We start from the raw sequence: 18,059 nt of genomic DNA, 5'->3' as shown, positions 1-18,059 counted from the left end.
GTAGCTTACACCATCTGACGTGTGAGCAAGTGGTAGACAGCGGTGTCTATTCAAAACTACTATTGTTATAAACAAGTGGACAGTTGTTTACTGGACTGGTAAACCCTGTAATAATGATATGCTATGAAGCAAAATATAAAGAAGGCCAAACATGCAATACAAAACCATTTTTATGTTTATAGAACTACACGAATCACCAGCCAACATAACAATTGAGCATACCGATATCGAAGAGAAAAACATAGACACAGAAACGGAAACGGAAACAGAAGAAACGGATGAAACTGAAGATTACATCGACGCAGACGAAAGTTTTTCCGATAACAGCAAGGAAGATGATGAAAATGAGTTCAACAACATGTCTATAATTGATGGCCTTCGGTATTGGGCTTTGACCAATAACTCAACGCACCGGTCTGTGAATATGATGTTAAAGTTGTTCAAGAAAGCCAACATAAAAGTTCCTGCTTCAGCAAAAACTTTACTCAGAACAAAACGAAATCCTTCATCTGAAAAAAAGATATTGGTGGCGGACAATATTGGTATCGCGGTATTGCAAATGCATTGCTAAATTATTTCCGGTATGTGTGCTTTGCTATTTTTAGAATCTTTAACAAAATCTAATATATTGTTTCATTCTTATTTTTTCAGATTTAAAAAGCCTTTATCATCGCATTTCACATTGACGGTGTCTATAGATGGGTTGCCATTGCATAACAGTAGCAGCACTCAATTCTGGCCAATTTTATTTAAAATAAAAGAACTACCGGAAGCACTGGTAATGATAGCTGCTATATTTTGTGGTTTAAAAAAACCCGAGAGCGTCGAGGAGTATCTTAATCCTTTAGTGAATGAATTGAACCTCCTCCATGATAATGGAATCACAATCAAAGGTTCGCATATCACCATAAAGTTGGAGGCCATCGTTGCTGATACTCCTGCTAGGGCCTTTATAAAAGGTAAGTTTTTCTAGTCATAGTTTTTGAAACCATAAAATATATTTTTTCTCTATTTTTTTTTAGGCGTTAAAGGTCATACCGGTTACGCTTCATGTTTGAAATGCACTGCGAAAGGTGTTTATAACAAGAAGTCAAAGACCATGACGTTTCCTGGCATCAACGCACCCCTAAGAACTCACAAAGGTTTCGAAGAAGACGATTATCCTGGACACCGTACTTCTTCAACTCCACTTTTGAACTTGGTGCAATTAGACATAATACTGCATATCATTGTGGGAGATCCAGCTATAGTGGTGTTAAAAGATCATCTTCCAGAAAACGTGTACGAACATTTTATTCTCTTGTTTTGTGGGGTGACACTGCTTTCATCGCAAGCTTATGAAGAAAAATGGGCGCTAGCTGGACAACTACTGGATAAATTTGTTACCGATTTTCCCATAGTATACGACGAACAATATATGAGCATCAACATCCACAATTTGCAACACGTATATGAAGAAGTGAAACGTTTTCGTTCTTTTTCGGCCATTTCAACATACCCATTCGAGGCAAAATTGCATTTCTTGAAGCGCTTACTTCGCAGTGGATGGAAGAGTCTAGAACAAGTTATCAAGAGAATATCGGAGTTGGAAGAGTTTGATATGCCGAAAGATTCCAACATTAGCTATCCTTCGATAATCGTCAAAGGGAAAAAGACATCTGTTCATGTTCGGAAAAGCTTTGTACTGCAAAATAACGTAAAAAAACTGTTGGTTTCTTACGATAGACAACAGCATAATGAAGTTTCACTCAGCATCCTCAGAACCGGGAGAAGGAGGAAAAATGTCAGTCAAAAGCAATAAGCTGAATATAAAAGAGCTGGCATTTGAGAAACCATTCGCATCAAGCGAATTGTTTGTTTTTAAGGGATATACAGATTCTCTTTCTGATATCGTTGAGGACATTTCACTAGATCAAATAAGGTGTAAATTTGTAGCAATACCTACAAAACGCAACGAAGAAGTCATTTTTGTTCCTCTTTTGCACACATTAATATAAAAATATTATGTGTGTTAGAAAACGAAGCGGAAAAATAATTTAATGCCGAACACTTCGATAGTTTTAGTTTTAATCGTAAGATGTTGCCAAAAAATTGGTCTCTTTATTCCGCTGGTTATTTGGTAATAATCCCGCGGATTGTCTTTCGAGCCCTTTTTATGCTATTTTGTTGCATATTCTCTCTCTTTCCCTTCTCTATTTTCCTCTTTTCTCTCTTCCTAACGATAATATTGACAGATCGTTGGAACCATCCTAAACTACTGTTATAAGGTTCCAACAATGGAACCTTACAACAGCATGATAGAAGGGTTCCAACGAACTGTCGACTTTAGCGTTAGGAATTGTTTAGGAGAAAAAGAGATAGGAAAAAAGGGAGAAAAAGCTGGGTGAAAAACGATAAAACGGTCTCGAAAGACAAATTCTGGCATTATCGTAAACGAACCGGCGGAATAAACAGACTAATTTTTTGGCAACAGCTAAGTATAACAAAAAACCTTTAACGTGTTCGGCACTTAATTATTTTCCGCTTCGTTTTCTAACATTCCAAAAAAATAGATCAACTATAGAGTCAAAAATCGTTTCGTAGATCAAAATCGAAGTAAGTCGCGCGTGTGTTTCTATTCGCGTAAAGATAAACCGTGTTGCAAGTGACGAGTGAAAGGAAGGCTGAGTACGCGTCGTATGCGAAGGGTGGAACCAGCTACCGAAAGACGAGTCCAAAGATGGAACGCGAGTACGTCTCCATCGTCCCTAGCGGAGCATTTCACACGGGAACATTGCGCGAAGCTGCCATCTCGTCGGAAGTAGTCACCCCCAGAAGGTGCATTTCAACAAATCGAAATTGGATGCCTTATGAGCGGGTGCAGAGTAAGGCGGGAACCTTACATCGTCGCAAACTCATCACGTCGGAAGTAGCCACTTTGAGGAGCATCTCTGAAGCAGGAGACACGAGTCCTCACAAACAGGTGCAAAGTAAGGCGGGTGAGTTACATAGACACGGAACGCAAAGATCACTGGTCGGGACGGAAGGGATGAGATCTACGTACGAAAGACGACGACAGAAGAGATATCTGCGTCAGCGCAAGCTGCGGAAAGTCGATGATGAAAACGTTCATAACAGTTTCGCGGACCGAGGCACACCGGTAGAATTCGAAACAGAATTAGAATTGTGGCTTCGCGGCATAAAGCATCATTCGAGGCAGACCACAGCAAAGCAAAATGGCCTTTCGTCGACCGAGGGTCATGAACTTCCTGATGATGACACGCACACTACCCAGAGCTGTGCAACACAACACAGCCAAACGATGTCGGCCTGCACAATACACATGCAGCATCTTAGAGAAGCGAACACTCTAGGAAGTGCGATTCATCTGGAGAACGCAACACAATCGCAACACATGTTGCACACCGATTATGCCACTGACCACGAATGTGAAATTCGGAACGTGACACGCTCGAGGTATAACTCACACCGGAGAAAAAAAGCACATTCCGCACACGTATCACGCACGAGGAAAAATAAGCACCAGTCTCCGGTACACTTGAAATGCACTTAACACTCAAGGCTCCCCACACAGTCTTTACAAATGGCTAGCATCGGGGACGGGTGTATGACGATGATGTCTCGACCAATATGCTTTTATTGGATGAAAACAAGGACAATCTTATCGAAGGTGTTGATCGATGGACGTTTGAGCTGGTTGATGGTCTGCTTAGTGATACCGGCTTGGCTACCATCCCGGTGCAATCCGGTGGCACAAAGGAACTTATTCCTCAACAGAAGAAGCTACATTAGATCGAGCAGTATAGCAGTGAATTCAGAGGCGAGCCAGCTACTTCGGATTCAGTCCCAAATTTAGCAGCTTGTACAAGCGAAGCAGGCGAAGCGGCGCATCCGGCTTACTGTAACGCAACGGATCCGCAAATGGTTCAATCAGAGCAGGTAGCGAGCGATGTTATTTTAGCTTCTGTGCTAGTATGTGTCGTCTCTGGAGGAAGCTCGGAATTCCTGCATGTGGACCGGAGCCAACAAACGCAAACATGAAATGATAAGAAGCTCCAGTCCACCCCATGGTATGAAATGTTGTTAAATCTAAAACTAAAATAATTTCGTTTTAGCTGTAGCAGTGAGTGGAAGGTACATATACTTAACTAAGCCGGACGAACAATAACGCCTAGCGGGGAGGAAATGACAGCGGCGGTGTGATTTAGGGTTATCAACGATGCACCGTCTACCAATAAAAGCACAATATACGCGTGTATTTTGTGAAAACGTTGAGGTGAAAACAATCGGATCTGAAAAACCACATGTAATCGGCGAATGACAACAACACACGCGAACGTAATATGACAGGTCCACAAAGGAAGTGAGGCGACAGTTGAAGTGAAACGCCAGGTAGAATCAACTGTGCCACACTTGGGGGGACATTGTTGGAACCTTACAACAGCATGATAGAAGGGTTCCAACGAACTGTCGACTTTAGCGTTAGGAATTGTTTAGGAGAAAAAGAGATAGGAAAAAAGGGAGAAAAAGCTAGGTGAAAAACGATAAAACGGTCTCGAAAGACAAATTCTGGCATTATCGTAAACGAACCGGCGGAATAAACAGACTATTTTTTTGGCAACAGCTAAAGTATAACAAAAAACCTTTAACGTGTTCGGCACTTAATTATTTTCCGCTTCGTTTTCTAAGAATGTATGTTACTCACTTTACCCTCAAAGAAAATATAGCTTGAATAAAAAAACTTTTTGGTTTACTTCATAAAAGAATTCGACAATTTTATTACATAAAACTAGACATTTTACCACATAAGGAACATTTGCAATAATTCATAAAACTTAAACTAATTCCATAATGGCAAAAACTAAAGTGTTCTTTTTTTGTGAGAAGATGTTTTAGTAGTTTCGGATAAATGTATACGTGTCCCTGAGTGTTTGATGTTGTTTTTTAAAAAATCTGCAACATATACTGCTGAAGGCAGCATATGCGCATTCCCCCCAATGATATGAAATAATTTAAAAATATGTATGTACACTTTAAGTGCTATTTTTTGTGCTCCATTCCTACTTACGCCAGACCATGTGAATCTTGCAAAAAATGGTTTAGTAAATAAACAATATATTAAATCGTGCATACGGTTGTCTACGTCAGCACGTGATATTTGCCTTTGCAAATAACGCAAGATTTCTTTTTTATAGTTTGGATCTATGCCAAGCTGCTCGTTAAAATTTTGTAATTTTTCTTCTGTATCTATAGGTGTAAAATCAAAATCAGTTCTTGGAAGAAGCCCTTCCCTAGGGCGACTAACAAGCACCAACTCTTCAAAGGATTCCCTTTGTCGGGCTGTGCTGTTCAAAATTCTGTCCAGCTTATTTTGTATAACTCCTTTTAAAAATGTTACTTCACCCCTCAAATCTTTAACCTGCTCTTTGTAAATTTCTATTTGCCCCTTTAAATATTGTACCTCATCTACCGGACTAGCCTGTATTAGGTGTGCTGAAAACATAAAAGCTTATGTTAAGAAATTAATTTACAATTTACTATATCTAAATTACAATCTTACAATCTATATCTAAAATATTACTAGTAGTCGCTGTGTTGTTGAAACAATCGGTTGGTGACGTCGGTATAACATGTTGTACTTCAGGCACAGTGATGTTTGTTTGCGTCGTTGTTTGTTGTCGTAGCTGGTAATTAGATTCTACAGCAATTTGTGGCACTGAAAATATAAAAAAATGTAATAAAACTTGCATGTTATACGATAGGTTTATTCGGTAGAACTGCATCAGATTGCAGAACCACTGGAGTAATTCTAAGATTTGGTACTGAAATGTAAATACAAAAATATATGTTGTATTTGTTATTAACATCTGTAGCGAAATTCCAAAAGAATAGGAGAAAATGTAGATATTTACTGGGAAGAAAAATCACAAATTTAGTCTTTATTCCTTTCTTCTGGTGTTGTGGCGTACAAAGAGATCGAGGGCGCGTATTTCGGGGCTATTTATCCCTTTTCTCCCCACCGCCATCACAACCGTCGTTGCAAAATGGAGTGCACTGTATCCCTCCGTCGACCTTTGTCGCAGAACCCTATAAATTCGCACGATCAATAGAAGTTGTGGGGTTTCGCCAACGTAAACAAACGCAGTTGTCACAACACATCAAATGCAAGCTTTAAAGCTTAAGCGTAAGTTAAAACGTACCATTAGGAATTCGATGTAAAAGTGCCGCTTCATTGTAAGAGCAAGAGGACACGTATTGTTCTTTGTTGTTGACCGTATGGTCGATGCTTGTATACGAAGAAGTTGGCAGCTAAAATAATAAAAAAAGTTATTTGAAATGCTTTATTTCTAAACCGATCATTCTAAACCCAAGTGCCACAAATCCACTAAACGACCACTAAACGGCTTCTAAACGACTCAAGTTCTCTACCTAAACGGAATATAGAAAGACTTCGTTTAGCAGACGGCAAACGACTCATGCATTCTAAAAATAGCGAAAAAGCTGGTGGCGCTCTCTGTTGGTGGGATCCCAAGTGCCACAAATCCACTAAACGACCACTAAACGGCTTCTAAACGACTCAAGTTCTCTACCTAAACGGAATATAGAAAGACTTCGTTTAGCAGACGGCAAACGACTCATGCATTCTAAAAATAGCAAAAAAGCTGGTGGCGCTCTCTGTTGGTGGGATACCCTAACCAGTTGAGCTTCATCGCTTGGAGGAGAGCTTTCTCATTTCCTCTGTACTGTTGTATGGTTTCGCATTGAAGTTATGCATCGCTAGAACTAGAACGGCGATACGATTGTTTAAATACTAAACTCCAACGGAAACCACCAGCACTGAAGCAAGTGAGATTTGAGTAATGGTCGTTGGTGTTGATACCCGTGTATCTGACCACACGACCATTCATATAGATTTTTGCTCGGAAAGTTAGAAGGCTATATAGGTCATGATAAGAAGAAACTTGTCGAAACACATTGCAAGAAAAGGATAGCAATATAATAATCAGTTTTAATACGCCATCTATTGACCAAACCAATGAAGCTGTAGAGCTTTCATTTTTTTTCTATGGATATTCAATTTTCCAGTCGTTTAAGCTTAATCTGTGGCGCTTGGGATGTACCTATTTAGTACTTCTTAAACAAAATATCGATAATATTCAGATGTTGGAGCTTTTTATCGCTCTTGTGTATGTTTTTGGTGCGGCCACGAGAAAAGCTCTTTTTTGCAGTTGACAAGCAATTTTGACAAAGTTTCAAATTTTCAACATTTTTTAAGCTCCGTGGCTACGCGCTATATGCGATACAAACTACCCGCTGCACAAAGCGACGTAAGAAATCATGCCGTTCGGAGAATTTTATCATGCCATCTTTTTCCCTCCAACGGCAAATTTGTCGAGCAGCTCGTCGAGCTGCCCGTCCCTGGCTCCGCCTCATACCCCTCGCCTGAGCACGCTGTCGAAGGTTTGGATGTGTTGGTGCGTCAGACCAAGGTGGATTTAAAAATATCAGGTGGTGGACTCTAGTGCATTTTGACAATTAGTCACTTGACATAAGGTCCCCAGGATTCAAACTTTGTTTACATTTATTAAATTTGTTCATATAATTTATCTACCCATTTTTTCGATTAAACATTCTTTAAAAATATATTTTGGACTTTGCGAGTTCTTCCTTCGACCTTATCCGGCGCTACAACCGCTTTGCGGTCTTGGCCTGCCTCAGGAGTGTCCGAAACCGCTCACGGTCTCGCGCCTTCGTCTGCCAGTCCGTTATCCCGGCCTTAATGGCGGACGCCTCCACGCCATCTTGCCACCTCAATTTGGGCCTACCACGCCTCCTCTGTCCTTGTGGACGGCCTAAAAAGACTTTACGGGCTGGGTCGTCCGTTTCCATGCGTACAACATGGCCAGCCCACCGGAGCCTGGCGAGCTTTATACGCTGTACGACAGTGAGGTCGCCGTACATCTCGTATAGCTCGTCATTATAGCGGCTCCTCCATTGTCCTTCCACACATACGGGGCCAAGTATCCTTCTGAGCATCTTCCTCTCGAACGCGGCTAAGAGGGTTTCGTCAGATTTGGACAGTGTCCATGTCTCAGAGGCGTATGTGAGCACTGGTACTATATAGGTACTATATAGTCCCAGCTTCGTCCGTCGCGACAGGTTCTTTGAGGTGAACTGCTTTTTCAGGCTATAGAATGACCGGTTGGCAGCCAGCATCCTTGCGCGCAACTCAGCTTCCATGCTATTGTCGTTGCTGACCTTTGATCCCAGATAGGTGAATTGTGGGACGACTTCAAAAGTGCGTTCACCTATCTGCACGTCATGCCTACGTAGATTCTGATTATTTGTTGGCAGGCCCGCTGATGTTGCCACCATCAGTTTGGTCTTTGCCTCGTTTATCTGCAATCCGAGGTTCTCTGCCGCCTGCTAAATCCCTTGGTAGGCTTCTGCTACATAGGAGAGCCGCAGACCAATGATGTCTATATCATCAGCGTATGCCAGGATCTGGGTTGACTTATAGAAGATGGTTCACGTAGTCTCCACCCTCGAGTCACGGATGGCTCTCTCTAGCGCCAAGTTGAATAGGAGACAGGCAATCCCGTCCCCCTGGCGCAGACCCTTGGTGGTAGCAAAAGGTCCTGAGCGTTTTCCATCCACCCTCACCTGGCAAGTGACGTTGGCCATAGTCATTCTAACTAGCCTTATCAGTTTGGCCGGGATTCCAAAAGAGCTCATAGCGTCGTACAGTTTTACCCTGGCTATGCTATCGTATGCGGCTTTGAAGTCTATGAAGAGATGGTACGTGTCGTGTCTGTATTCAGCCATCTTCTCCAAGATCTGCCGCATGGTGAAGATCTGATCAGTGGTTGATTTTCCGTTTCGGAATCCTCTTTGATAGTTTCCTACTATCTCTTCGACGTGCGGGACAAGGCGATCCTGAAGGATCAGGGAGAATATTTTATAGGCGGTATTCAACACCGTAATACCCCTGTAGTTGTTGCAGTCCAACCTATCTCCCTTCTTGTATATGGGGTAGATGATGCCGAGATTCCAATCACAAGGCATCGATTCGCTATCCCAGGGGCGCTCGCGAGCTACCCTGTTTTTTTCTGCATGGATTTTGGATAGGCAGTGCGCTCGCGAGCTACCCTGTTTTTTTTGCATGGATTTTGGATAGGCAGTGCGCTCGCGAGCTAGGCAGTTTTTTTCTGCACGGATTTTGGATAGGCAGTGCGCTCGCGAGCTACCCTGTTTTTTTCTGCATGGATTTTGGATAGGCAGTGCGCTCGCGAGCTACCCTGTTTTTTTCTGCATGGATTTTGGATAGGCAGTGCGCTCGCGAGCTACCCTGTTTTTTTCTGCACGGATTTTGGATATGCAGTGCACTCGCGAGCTACCCTGTTTTTTCTGCATGGATTTTGGATAGGCAGTGCGCTCGCGAGCTACCCTGTTTTTTTTGCACGGATTTTGGATAGGCAGTGCGCTCACGAGCTAGGCTGTTTTTTTCTGCATGGATTTTGGATAGGCAGTGCGCTCGCGAGCTAGGCAGTTTTTTTCTGCACGGATTTTGGATATGCAGTGCGCTCGCGAGCTACCCTGTTCTTCTCACTGCGTATTTTTGATAGACAGTGCACTCGCGAGCTAGGTTGTAGAGTCGCTGATAAACAGCTGGTTCTTAAAAAGCAAGGTATATTTCGACATACACAAATCGGATTTATAGTGGTTATAATACATATTACCTAGTTTGAATTTCTTCGCTGTATTCGCTGCACAAAACCAGTGATTACGATAAAGAATATCAATTGTTTTGTAATAGAAAAAAAAGTATTCCAATTGCCGTACGCTATGTTTTTTTTTTATACAGGAGGACAGCTTTGCCTTATTGCTTAAAGACTCACTATATTAATGATTTGAGTAACATTCGTTCACAGAGTGACATTTTGTTTTTCTTCCTGCCTGATTATTATTTCATTCCTGCTAAAAAGATCATTATTTCATTAATGCCACGGATGAAAAAAATGGGGAACACAATTAATGAAATGGAAACTCATTAGTGATTGTTTGGCTCCCATCGAAGATGTAAAAAATGTGTATTTTTGTGTATTGATTTTTTCTCACCATTAACTCTATACTCTATTATTCGAGAACAACCTGCATTAATTAAGCAATACCTCACGAAAAATATCACCTATATCTCCTGTCCAATTAAAGGTATGGCTAGCGCGAGCGGACGAATCACCGCTCGCTCGTGATTCGCAGTAAGCAAAAGAGCCAGCTCGCTCGAATCGTCGCAAAGAATCATTTTGCCCATGTCTAATGGCGACCCCCCAAAGGCCCTAATCCACCACCTGATATTTTAATCCACCTTACGTCAGACGGCCAATCGCTGTCAGCCGTCGTCCGTGCTTTTGCCCTCCATAGCGCTATCTCTTTCTCGCGTGTGGTCAATGCTCGCGAGCTGTTGTGGCGCCTAAAAATGCCGTAAACAAACATTGCGGCGATGAAGTTACATTTTCACAAATCAAACAAAAAAAGCGCAATAAGTTGAAACGCTGCTACGTAAAAATGACTAAGGAATCGCCAGCTCACGCGCAGAACCCTAATTCGCATTAACACGTTCATCCCGACGCTGATTTTAATCAACTTTCCTTTTCGCCGGCATCTAGATCGCAAGTTGATTGTGAAACCGGCATACTGGAAAGTCCACTGGCAGTCCCTGGGGCTTGCCTTCGAACTGAACGTGTAAAGCATTAAGCATAACTTTGTTATACTAAGCTTTTTTTGCTTTCGTATGCTGTAGATTACATAGATATGCTGAGCCATCTGCGCGTGGGTGCGAGTGTGCGTTTGTGAGCAAAACTGTCGCCGAATGTGTTTTCTTCCGGAATGTTATGATCCATCGGTCAAAGAAAGGAAGGTGTTCATGACAGGCGGAAAGACGAGTTGTGGCCGCTGTCAATGGTAACTGATGACCGGGAGGAGGGGGTACTGACACACAGCTGTTGGAAGATTGAACAGTATACTTAAATTGCCGGCGGATGGGGGGGAGGCCATAGGACCCCTACGATCATCGGTCACAGGCCCTAAAATTGTTGTCGCCATGGGGGGAGAAGAGGTGCTAATGGTTCTCCAGCCACGGAGCCCCAACGACCATCTTTCCGGGGGCCCTTGTCGCTAATACTCTGTCCACTTGTAGACATACAGCATACTACAGAATAGAGATCTTCGGAGACTGTCTAGTCCATCCAACGTTAGGTCCGCCGCTGGTTCATGACGGTGTTTTTTTATAGTGGAGTTGCATCCTTCCCGCTGACAGTGTGGCAGTATGCGGGTTGCCCGCTGGATAAGAGCGGTCCCGCGGCACCGCCATCATTCCGCACATCTCCATGTCCGTCGTGGATTCTAATCGCGTATCAACCGTCCGCCGTAGCAAGGGCTGACTATCCGGCTACGAAGTATTCAAGTCCTGAAAACGCGTGAACGATCGCCTAAGCTATTACGCCAAAAATAATAATAATAATAATAATAATAATAATAATAATAATAATAATAATAATAAGAAGAAGAAGAAGAACTTATCATAACAGTGCACACCCGGGGAAGAGTTTGTCTTGACTTTGTTGCTGCCGGGTGTCCCGCTACGGCGCGACAAATCAACGGAATGCAATCGACCAAAACATGAACCTACCGATCCGACCCCATTCCAAGGCATTGCCGGTCACCCGGCGTCATGATAACTACTCCAAACCAACAAGCCACCAGATTCTGGACGGACAGGTGCAGCACCATACGCGAACCGTAATAAACAAATCCAGAATCATCTTTTGTATGAATTCAATTCAAAATGTTGTTTCCACTTGCGTCCGCTAGCTGAATTAGAAATAAATGTGCAACAAATCACACGCATGTTTGCTTAGATCGTGTGTCTTTTTAATACCCCCAACAGCAGAGCCGATCGCAAAGATGCCAATGCCAATGGTTGTGTTGTCTCTCAGGTAGCGAGATCGAAAATGCATGGACGTTGTAGCCGCAGCGGATGAAAATGTACGCATCAGAATAAAATAGTTTTGGGGTTACCAAACGCACGCACACACAAACACACAAACACGCGCGCGCAAACTCACACACACACGAACGCACGCACGCACGCACGCACGTACGCGCGCACGTGAGCACGCACCCACGCAAGCGCGCACGCAAGCACGCACCCCCGAAAGCGCGAACGCGAATACTCATTCACGGTGTATGCGTTAATTCATATATGTGCATTGCGGTTGTGTATTGTTATAGGTGGGTGTTAGCATTTATTAATTTGTGTGTGACCTTGAGACGCTGTATGAGAAGCTGGATTGGGATTCAAAGTGTTATCGGTGTATTGATGGTTTATTTTATTTCGTGCCGCTGCTGATGAGACCATTCGATGCCCCTGCCAATTGAGGGTGAAGAAGCCTATTTGAAACAAGCGTAGGAGAACGTCTAACACTAATCTAATATTTTTTTTTAATTTGAACATGTTTGACGCTTCAACGACCTTCTAAGCATTATGTAGTACAATGTATAGTGGCAATATAATATTTTTTTTAATGTGCCGAAATCTTTCTCGCGTTTTCGGGTCTCGTCACACACACGCACACACACAACGCGTAGAAAGTGATCGTTCACTCTATCATGTCGCGATTCCCCACCCCGCCCGGCGCTAGGGATGAGGATGCTACAAGAAAGCTCAACCAACCGTTCTACCGATAAGGTAGCCGTAATCGATCATGCGTGGAGGGGGGGAGGGATGGTCTAGTGGGGGGGGGGGAGTGCGTGCTTGCGCGACTTCGGGGGTGCGTGCTCGCGAGCGCGCTTTCGTGGGTGCGTGCTCGCGAGCGCGCTTTCGTGGGTGCGTGCTGGCGTGCGCGCTTTCATGCTCGCGGGCGCGCGTACGTGCGTGTGTGTGTTTATGTTTATGTTTATGTTTATGTTTATTTGTCTATCGATGGACAATAATGCCCTCTCGAACCATTTTTGCAATGTTTTACAATGAGTTCTTTACAATGGATTACAATAACATAGAACATAAAAATGTGCACTATGGAACCAAGTTTAACACAGAAACACGATCATTAAACTCAGTTGGCAAAATCCTCGGATCAAAAGCGTCGCTGACTGCGTTGAAAGCACGGCACATGAGTAGGAACGGGTCAGAGGAGCCAAATTGCGTTCTACGGTCGTCGAGGGCCAACATTGCCCGAGTCCGGAGCGGCCTGGCCGGAACGTACAGGTTGATGGCAGCCAGTAGTGACGGAGAGTCAATACGGCCGTCGAGAAGTCCCGTGATGAACGACAACCTGGCTTTTCGTATACGCTCACTTAGGGTGGGTAGCCCGAGTAGTAAACACCTAGTCCGGTAATCGAGCCTTTGGTTCCATGAGCGAAGTGCAAATCGTGAAATTTTTCGCTGGATTGATTCTAATCGAGCTAACGGACGCGCTGCAGTTGGCCACCATACGATATTTGCATATTCCATTAACGACCGGATAAGTGAACAATAGAGAGCCTTGGTGCAAGGTATATCATTAAGCTCGCGAGTCATATTGATAACTAGTCCTAGCATTCTATTGCTGGTGGCTACTACATGATCCAGCTGATCCTTAAATGATAGTTTTGTATCAAGCAAAACACCTAGATCCTTAACACATAGTTTTCGCACCAAGGACTGTCCCTCAAGCGCATATTCATACAATGATGGGCAGCGAGAACGACTGAAAGTGATGACTTCACATTTATGTGTGCATAGGGATAAAGCATTACGGTTGCACCAACACTGGAACTCATGCAAGGAAGTTTGCAGTCGGGCGTGGTCTTCTGGTTCACGAATAACACGAAAAATTTTCGCGTCATCTGCGTACAGTAGATGATTATCAGCCGGAAGGATCAATGTCGCGTCGTTGATGAAAAGAAGGAACAGCAAAGGACCCAGGTTGCTGCCCTGCGGGACTCCAGAAGATGCATGCACTGGTCTTGACATGTACGGGCCTAACTTCACAGAATATTGACGATCTGTAAGGTACGATCTAAGCCACATTATCATAGGGTTTGGGAGACCAAGTAAGTCGAGTTTCGCTAGCAAGATGGAGTGCGATACACTGTCGAATGCTGCCTTGATATCCGTATAAATAGCATCTAGTTGTAAACCGTTATCGATAGATTTATGGCATTTGCTAACAAATTCTAGTAGATTAGTCGTTGTAGATCGCCTGGGTACAAAACCATGTTGATTCACACTAATATAGTTGCAGGCCGAGGCCAACAATGGCTCGTAGATTAGCATTTCGAACACCTTTGCACACACGCTGAGTGAGGTTATGCCACGATAGTTTACAGCATCATTCTTACAGCCCTTCTTGTAGATGGGTGTCATCCAGGAAGATTTCCAAGTGGCAGGAAAGGTTCCACACCTCAGGGACTCCTTAAAAATCTTCATCAGCGAGGGAGCAAGCGCAGAAGCACACCACTTTAGAATAACGGCCGGTATACCATCTGGGCCAGGGGTATATGAGGATTTGACACGTTTGATGGCAGAGATGATCGTATCGACAGTGATGACTGGTAGCATAGGGAGCAGTGCACCAACAGGTGTGTTAGAGAGAGCATCGGCCACATCTTCTGGACCAGTAGTTTGAGAAGCGAAGTTGTCCTTGAAGCGCAAGGCAAACAATTTACACATTTCTGGCAGGGAACAGGCACTGTCACCGTCATAACGTATAATGCTTGGTAGCCCAGCAGATTTTCGTTTTTTGTCCATATAACTCCAAAAGCGCCTAGGGTACTTGCAGAGGGAACGTGCAGTTTGTTTCAAATAACTTCGGTGACAGGATCTATTATATCGGCGATAGAGAGAATGAACTCTGTTGTAATAAAGACGTGACGTGCTGTTTCGTTCTGCTCGTTGATCAGAATAGGCTTTTCTTTTTTCTTTTTTTAATGCATTTAGTGTGCGATCAGCCCATGGTGGTCCACGACGAGGAATTTTAACAGGAGTGCATTCACATATAGCAGATCTCATGAACTCACAAAAAGCCTCTGTGGCATCGTCAATGGTTGAATAGTCCGAACAGTTAAAAGAATTGTCAAAAGATAAAATCAATCGCTCCAATTTTGGAAGGTCAACACGAGCATAATTCAGTTTTTTATCAGCATCAATGGCTGTAGCGATCGTAACTGGGGCTACGTTGTCCAAATCAAAGTCAAGCGGAGGGTGGTGTTCGTCGATAGTAGTAAGGGGATATTCACATACACGTATTGAAGAACATGTAGATGCAGCTGGCCAATTTGCGTAAATTAGGTCAAGTATTCGCCCCGATGAGTTAGTATTGAAGTTAAGCTGGTATAGTCCACTCTGATGCAAACCATCAACGAACTGGACACTGCGCGCGGAGCGTGCATGAGGCTCATAGAAATCAAAAGCAGCTCCATTTTCCTCTGACGCCGATGTCCAGGATAGCGTAGACTGGTTGAAATCACCAATAAGCATGAACCTGTCTCTCGGACCAAGAGTAGTGCAGATATTAGTAACGAAGTCGATCAATGCACTTATTTTCTCCTCATTCATGCTATGGTTAGGAGGCAGGTAGGCAGCGGCAATAAACAAACGGTGGTCGCATAACTGAATACATACGCAAGTGAGTTCTAACAGTGGCGGCAACGTAGGAAGCACATAAGAGAGAAGAGAAACGTTGCATGCAATTAAAACACCACCCCCACGAGAGTGAGAGCTGTTATTGGCATCCCGGTCGCATCGGTAAACACGATACTCATCTCCTAGAAGGAGAGCGGTGGGAATACAGGGATCAAGCCAAGTTTCAGTGAGTACCAATACATCGTATTCCGTCTCAAGAACCGACAAACGGAACTCATCGGCTTTAGAACGCAGGCCACGCACATTCTGATAGTATACAGTGATACAAGCCGCTCGATCAGTGGGTGCTTGTTGCGTAGTGTTAGTAGGCGCTGTGGTGTTGCAATTGAGCGAGCTTATCGTAGAAGGTGAGTGTATTGTGTTTGTTGTCGAAGGATTTGCTCGAGCCGTATGCGCAAAATATGGGTGCGCTGCTGTAGTGCGGTTACTTCGGAAAAAATTGAACCAGTGTAGTTTGAAGTGTTTTTGAACGTGACGTGGACGGAAGAGTGGGTGAAGGGAGAGTGCAGTTCATATCGGTTGGTGATTGTTCGGTTTGTGTTCGTGCGGGTTCATGGATATGTGCAGGTGAGTATGGATTATTGTGGGGATTATTGTGTTGGGTACAAGGCTGCTGTGGTGCCGGTGAGTGTTGAGTGCGAGGCTGTTGTGGTGCCGGTGTCTGCTGAGTACGGGGTTGTTGCGGTATCGGTGTGTAAGTGTTCGTGTGTTGTGTTCGTGAATGTAGAGATCGCGGCGGGAGTGAAATGAACTCACGCACACCGAGCCCGACCGGCCAGGAGGCTGCGTTAAGTGCCTTACTACGAAGGGCAGCAGGGATTCTGACCTTGAACGATACAGCACTCAATGGGCTAGGAACCGTTCCTGCTTTTAGCAGACTAAAAGCAATTACGTCTGCAGTGTCCAACTGCAAACACACCAACGAGACAACTTGCTCTATGGTGACGGACGCAGCCAACCTTGAAAGATGCAGCCATAAATAATCGGTTCTTGGTGTCTGTGAAACGGTTGGTATTGAAGCGGAGGTTGTATTAGTACCTGTAATTATTGGTGGTAGTGAAGGACGATCGATTCGGTGAGTGTTGTTTGTATTTGTGACGTTTGATATTGCTGCACTGTCAACAAACACGGCATCTGAGGATGCAACTGCATCACGAAATAATCTTCGTCTTTTTCCGTTTGGTAGTGCATCTGGGAGCAATTGATTGCTATGCTGCAAGGATGCCGAATGGGCCGAGGCGATTCCGGCAAAGCCATCCCGAATCTCCTGTATTACCGGTGGGACCAAGCTAGCCTTCATGGCATCAACAGCAGCTGTGAGGGCTGCCTGAAACCCAACCTGCATACCCATGCCCTTGACCGCCTTGCTACGCGGATTCCCGATGGCGTTAGTACACCCAATGCAACTCCAGTGCAGGGAAGCCATCCGTTTCACTTCATCGATGACCGATATAGGCACCTTAGTGCACACCAGATGGTATGTACCCTCACAATATAGGCACGTAATTGACCCTTCAACCGGGCCCAATGCTTCAGAACATGCATAACACACATCCTCCATTTTAGATGCCGCTGCAGATGAACGTCGAAGCAGCCACAAATAAAAGCCAAATATATCGCGAACACGGTGGTTTTCGTCAGGAACACGATGGCAGGGTCACGAGACTACACTTATGGACACACTAAAACTGGTGTTGATTAGAGCAAAACCAGATTACACCAATAAAATAGCGGATAAATGCGGAGCGATAGCAGTAGACACGCTGTGTTGACAACTGTCAAAGTTTTTCGTGTTCGTGCGTGCTGGCGTGCGCGAGTTCATGCACGTGTGCGCGCGCGCGCGCGCGTGTGTGTGTGTGTGTGTGCGAGTTTGCGCGCGCGTGTTTTTGTGTGAGTTTGCGCGCGCGTGTTTGTGTGTTTGTGTGTGTGCGTGCGTTTGGAAACCCCAAAACTATTTGATTCTGATGCGTACATTTTCATCCGCTACGGCTACAAAGTACATGCATTTTCGATCTCGCTACCTGAGAGACAACACAACCATTGGCATTGGCATCTTTGCGATCGGCTCTGCTGTTGGGGGTATCAAAAAGACACACGATCAAAGCAAACGTGCGTATGATATGTTGCACATTTATTTCTAATTCAGCTAGCGGACGCAAGTGGAAACAACATTTTGAATTGAATCCATACAAAAGAGGATTCTGGATTTGTTTATTACGGTGCGCGTATGGTGCTGCACCTGTCCGTCCAGAATCTGGTGGGTTGTTGGATTGGAGTAGTTATCATGACGCCGATTGACCGGCAATGCCTTGGAATGGGCTCGGATGCGTGCGAACAGACAACGTCCACGGACCTGCCCACGCCCGAATGCAGA

At 44.2% G+C, this 18,059-nt stretch overlaps 2 protein-coding genes across 2 annotated transcripts; one reads left to right on the top strand and one right to left on the bottom strand.

Moving 5' to 3' along the window:
• The first annotated feature begins 405 nt into the window (after positions 1-405).
• On the top strand, positions 406-4,542 carry LOC133393115 (uncharacterized). The gene is made up of 3 exons (XM_061656578.1): positions 406-581; positions 652-959; positions 1,023-4,542. The coding sequence occupies exons 2-3, from the start codon at positions 782-784 to the stop codon at positions 1,799-1,801; spliced, it is 957 nt and encodes a 318-aa protein (XP_061512562.1). The 5' UTR covers positions 406-581; positions 652-781; the 3' UTR covers positions 1,802-4,542.
• Positions 4,543-4,733: 191 nt separating this feature from the next.
• Positions 4,734-7,275, bottom strand: LOC133392184 (uncharacterized). Its single transcript, XM_061651405.1, has 3 exons — positions 6,201-7,275; positions 5,582-5,822; positions 4,734-5,493 (listed from the first exon to the last, which is right to left on the bottom strand). Exons 1-3 carry the CDS (start codon positions 6,231-6,233, stop codon positions 4,862-4,864), a joined length of 906 nt encoding a protein of 301 aa, XP_061507389.1. The 5' UTR covers positions 6,234-7,275; the 3' UTR covers positions 4,734-4,861.
• Positions 7,276-18,059: the final 10,784 nt, after the last annotated feature.

Source organism: Anopheles gambiae, chromosome X (genome assembly GCF_943734735.2).
Source record: "Anopheles gambiae chromosome X, idAnoGambNW_F1_1, whole genome shotgun sequence".
In the NCBI taxonomy this organism is placed as follows: domain Eukaryota; kingdom Metazoa; phylum Arthropoda; class Insecta; order Diptera; family Culicidae; genus Anopheles; species Anopheles gambiae.
This window is presented reverse-complemented; position numbering and strand designations above follow the sequence as displayed.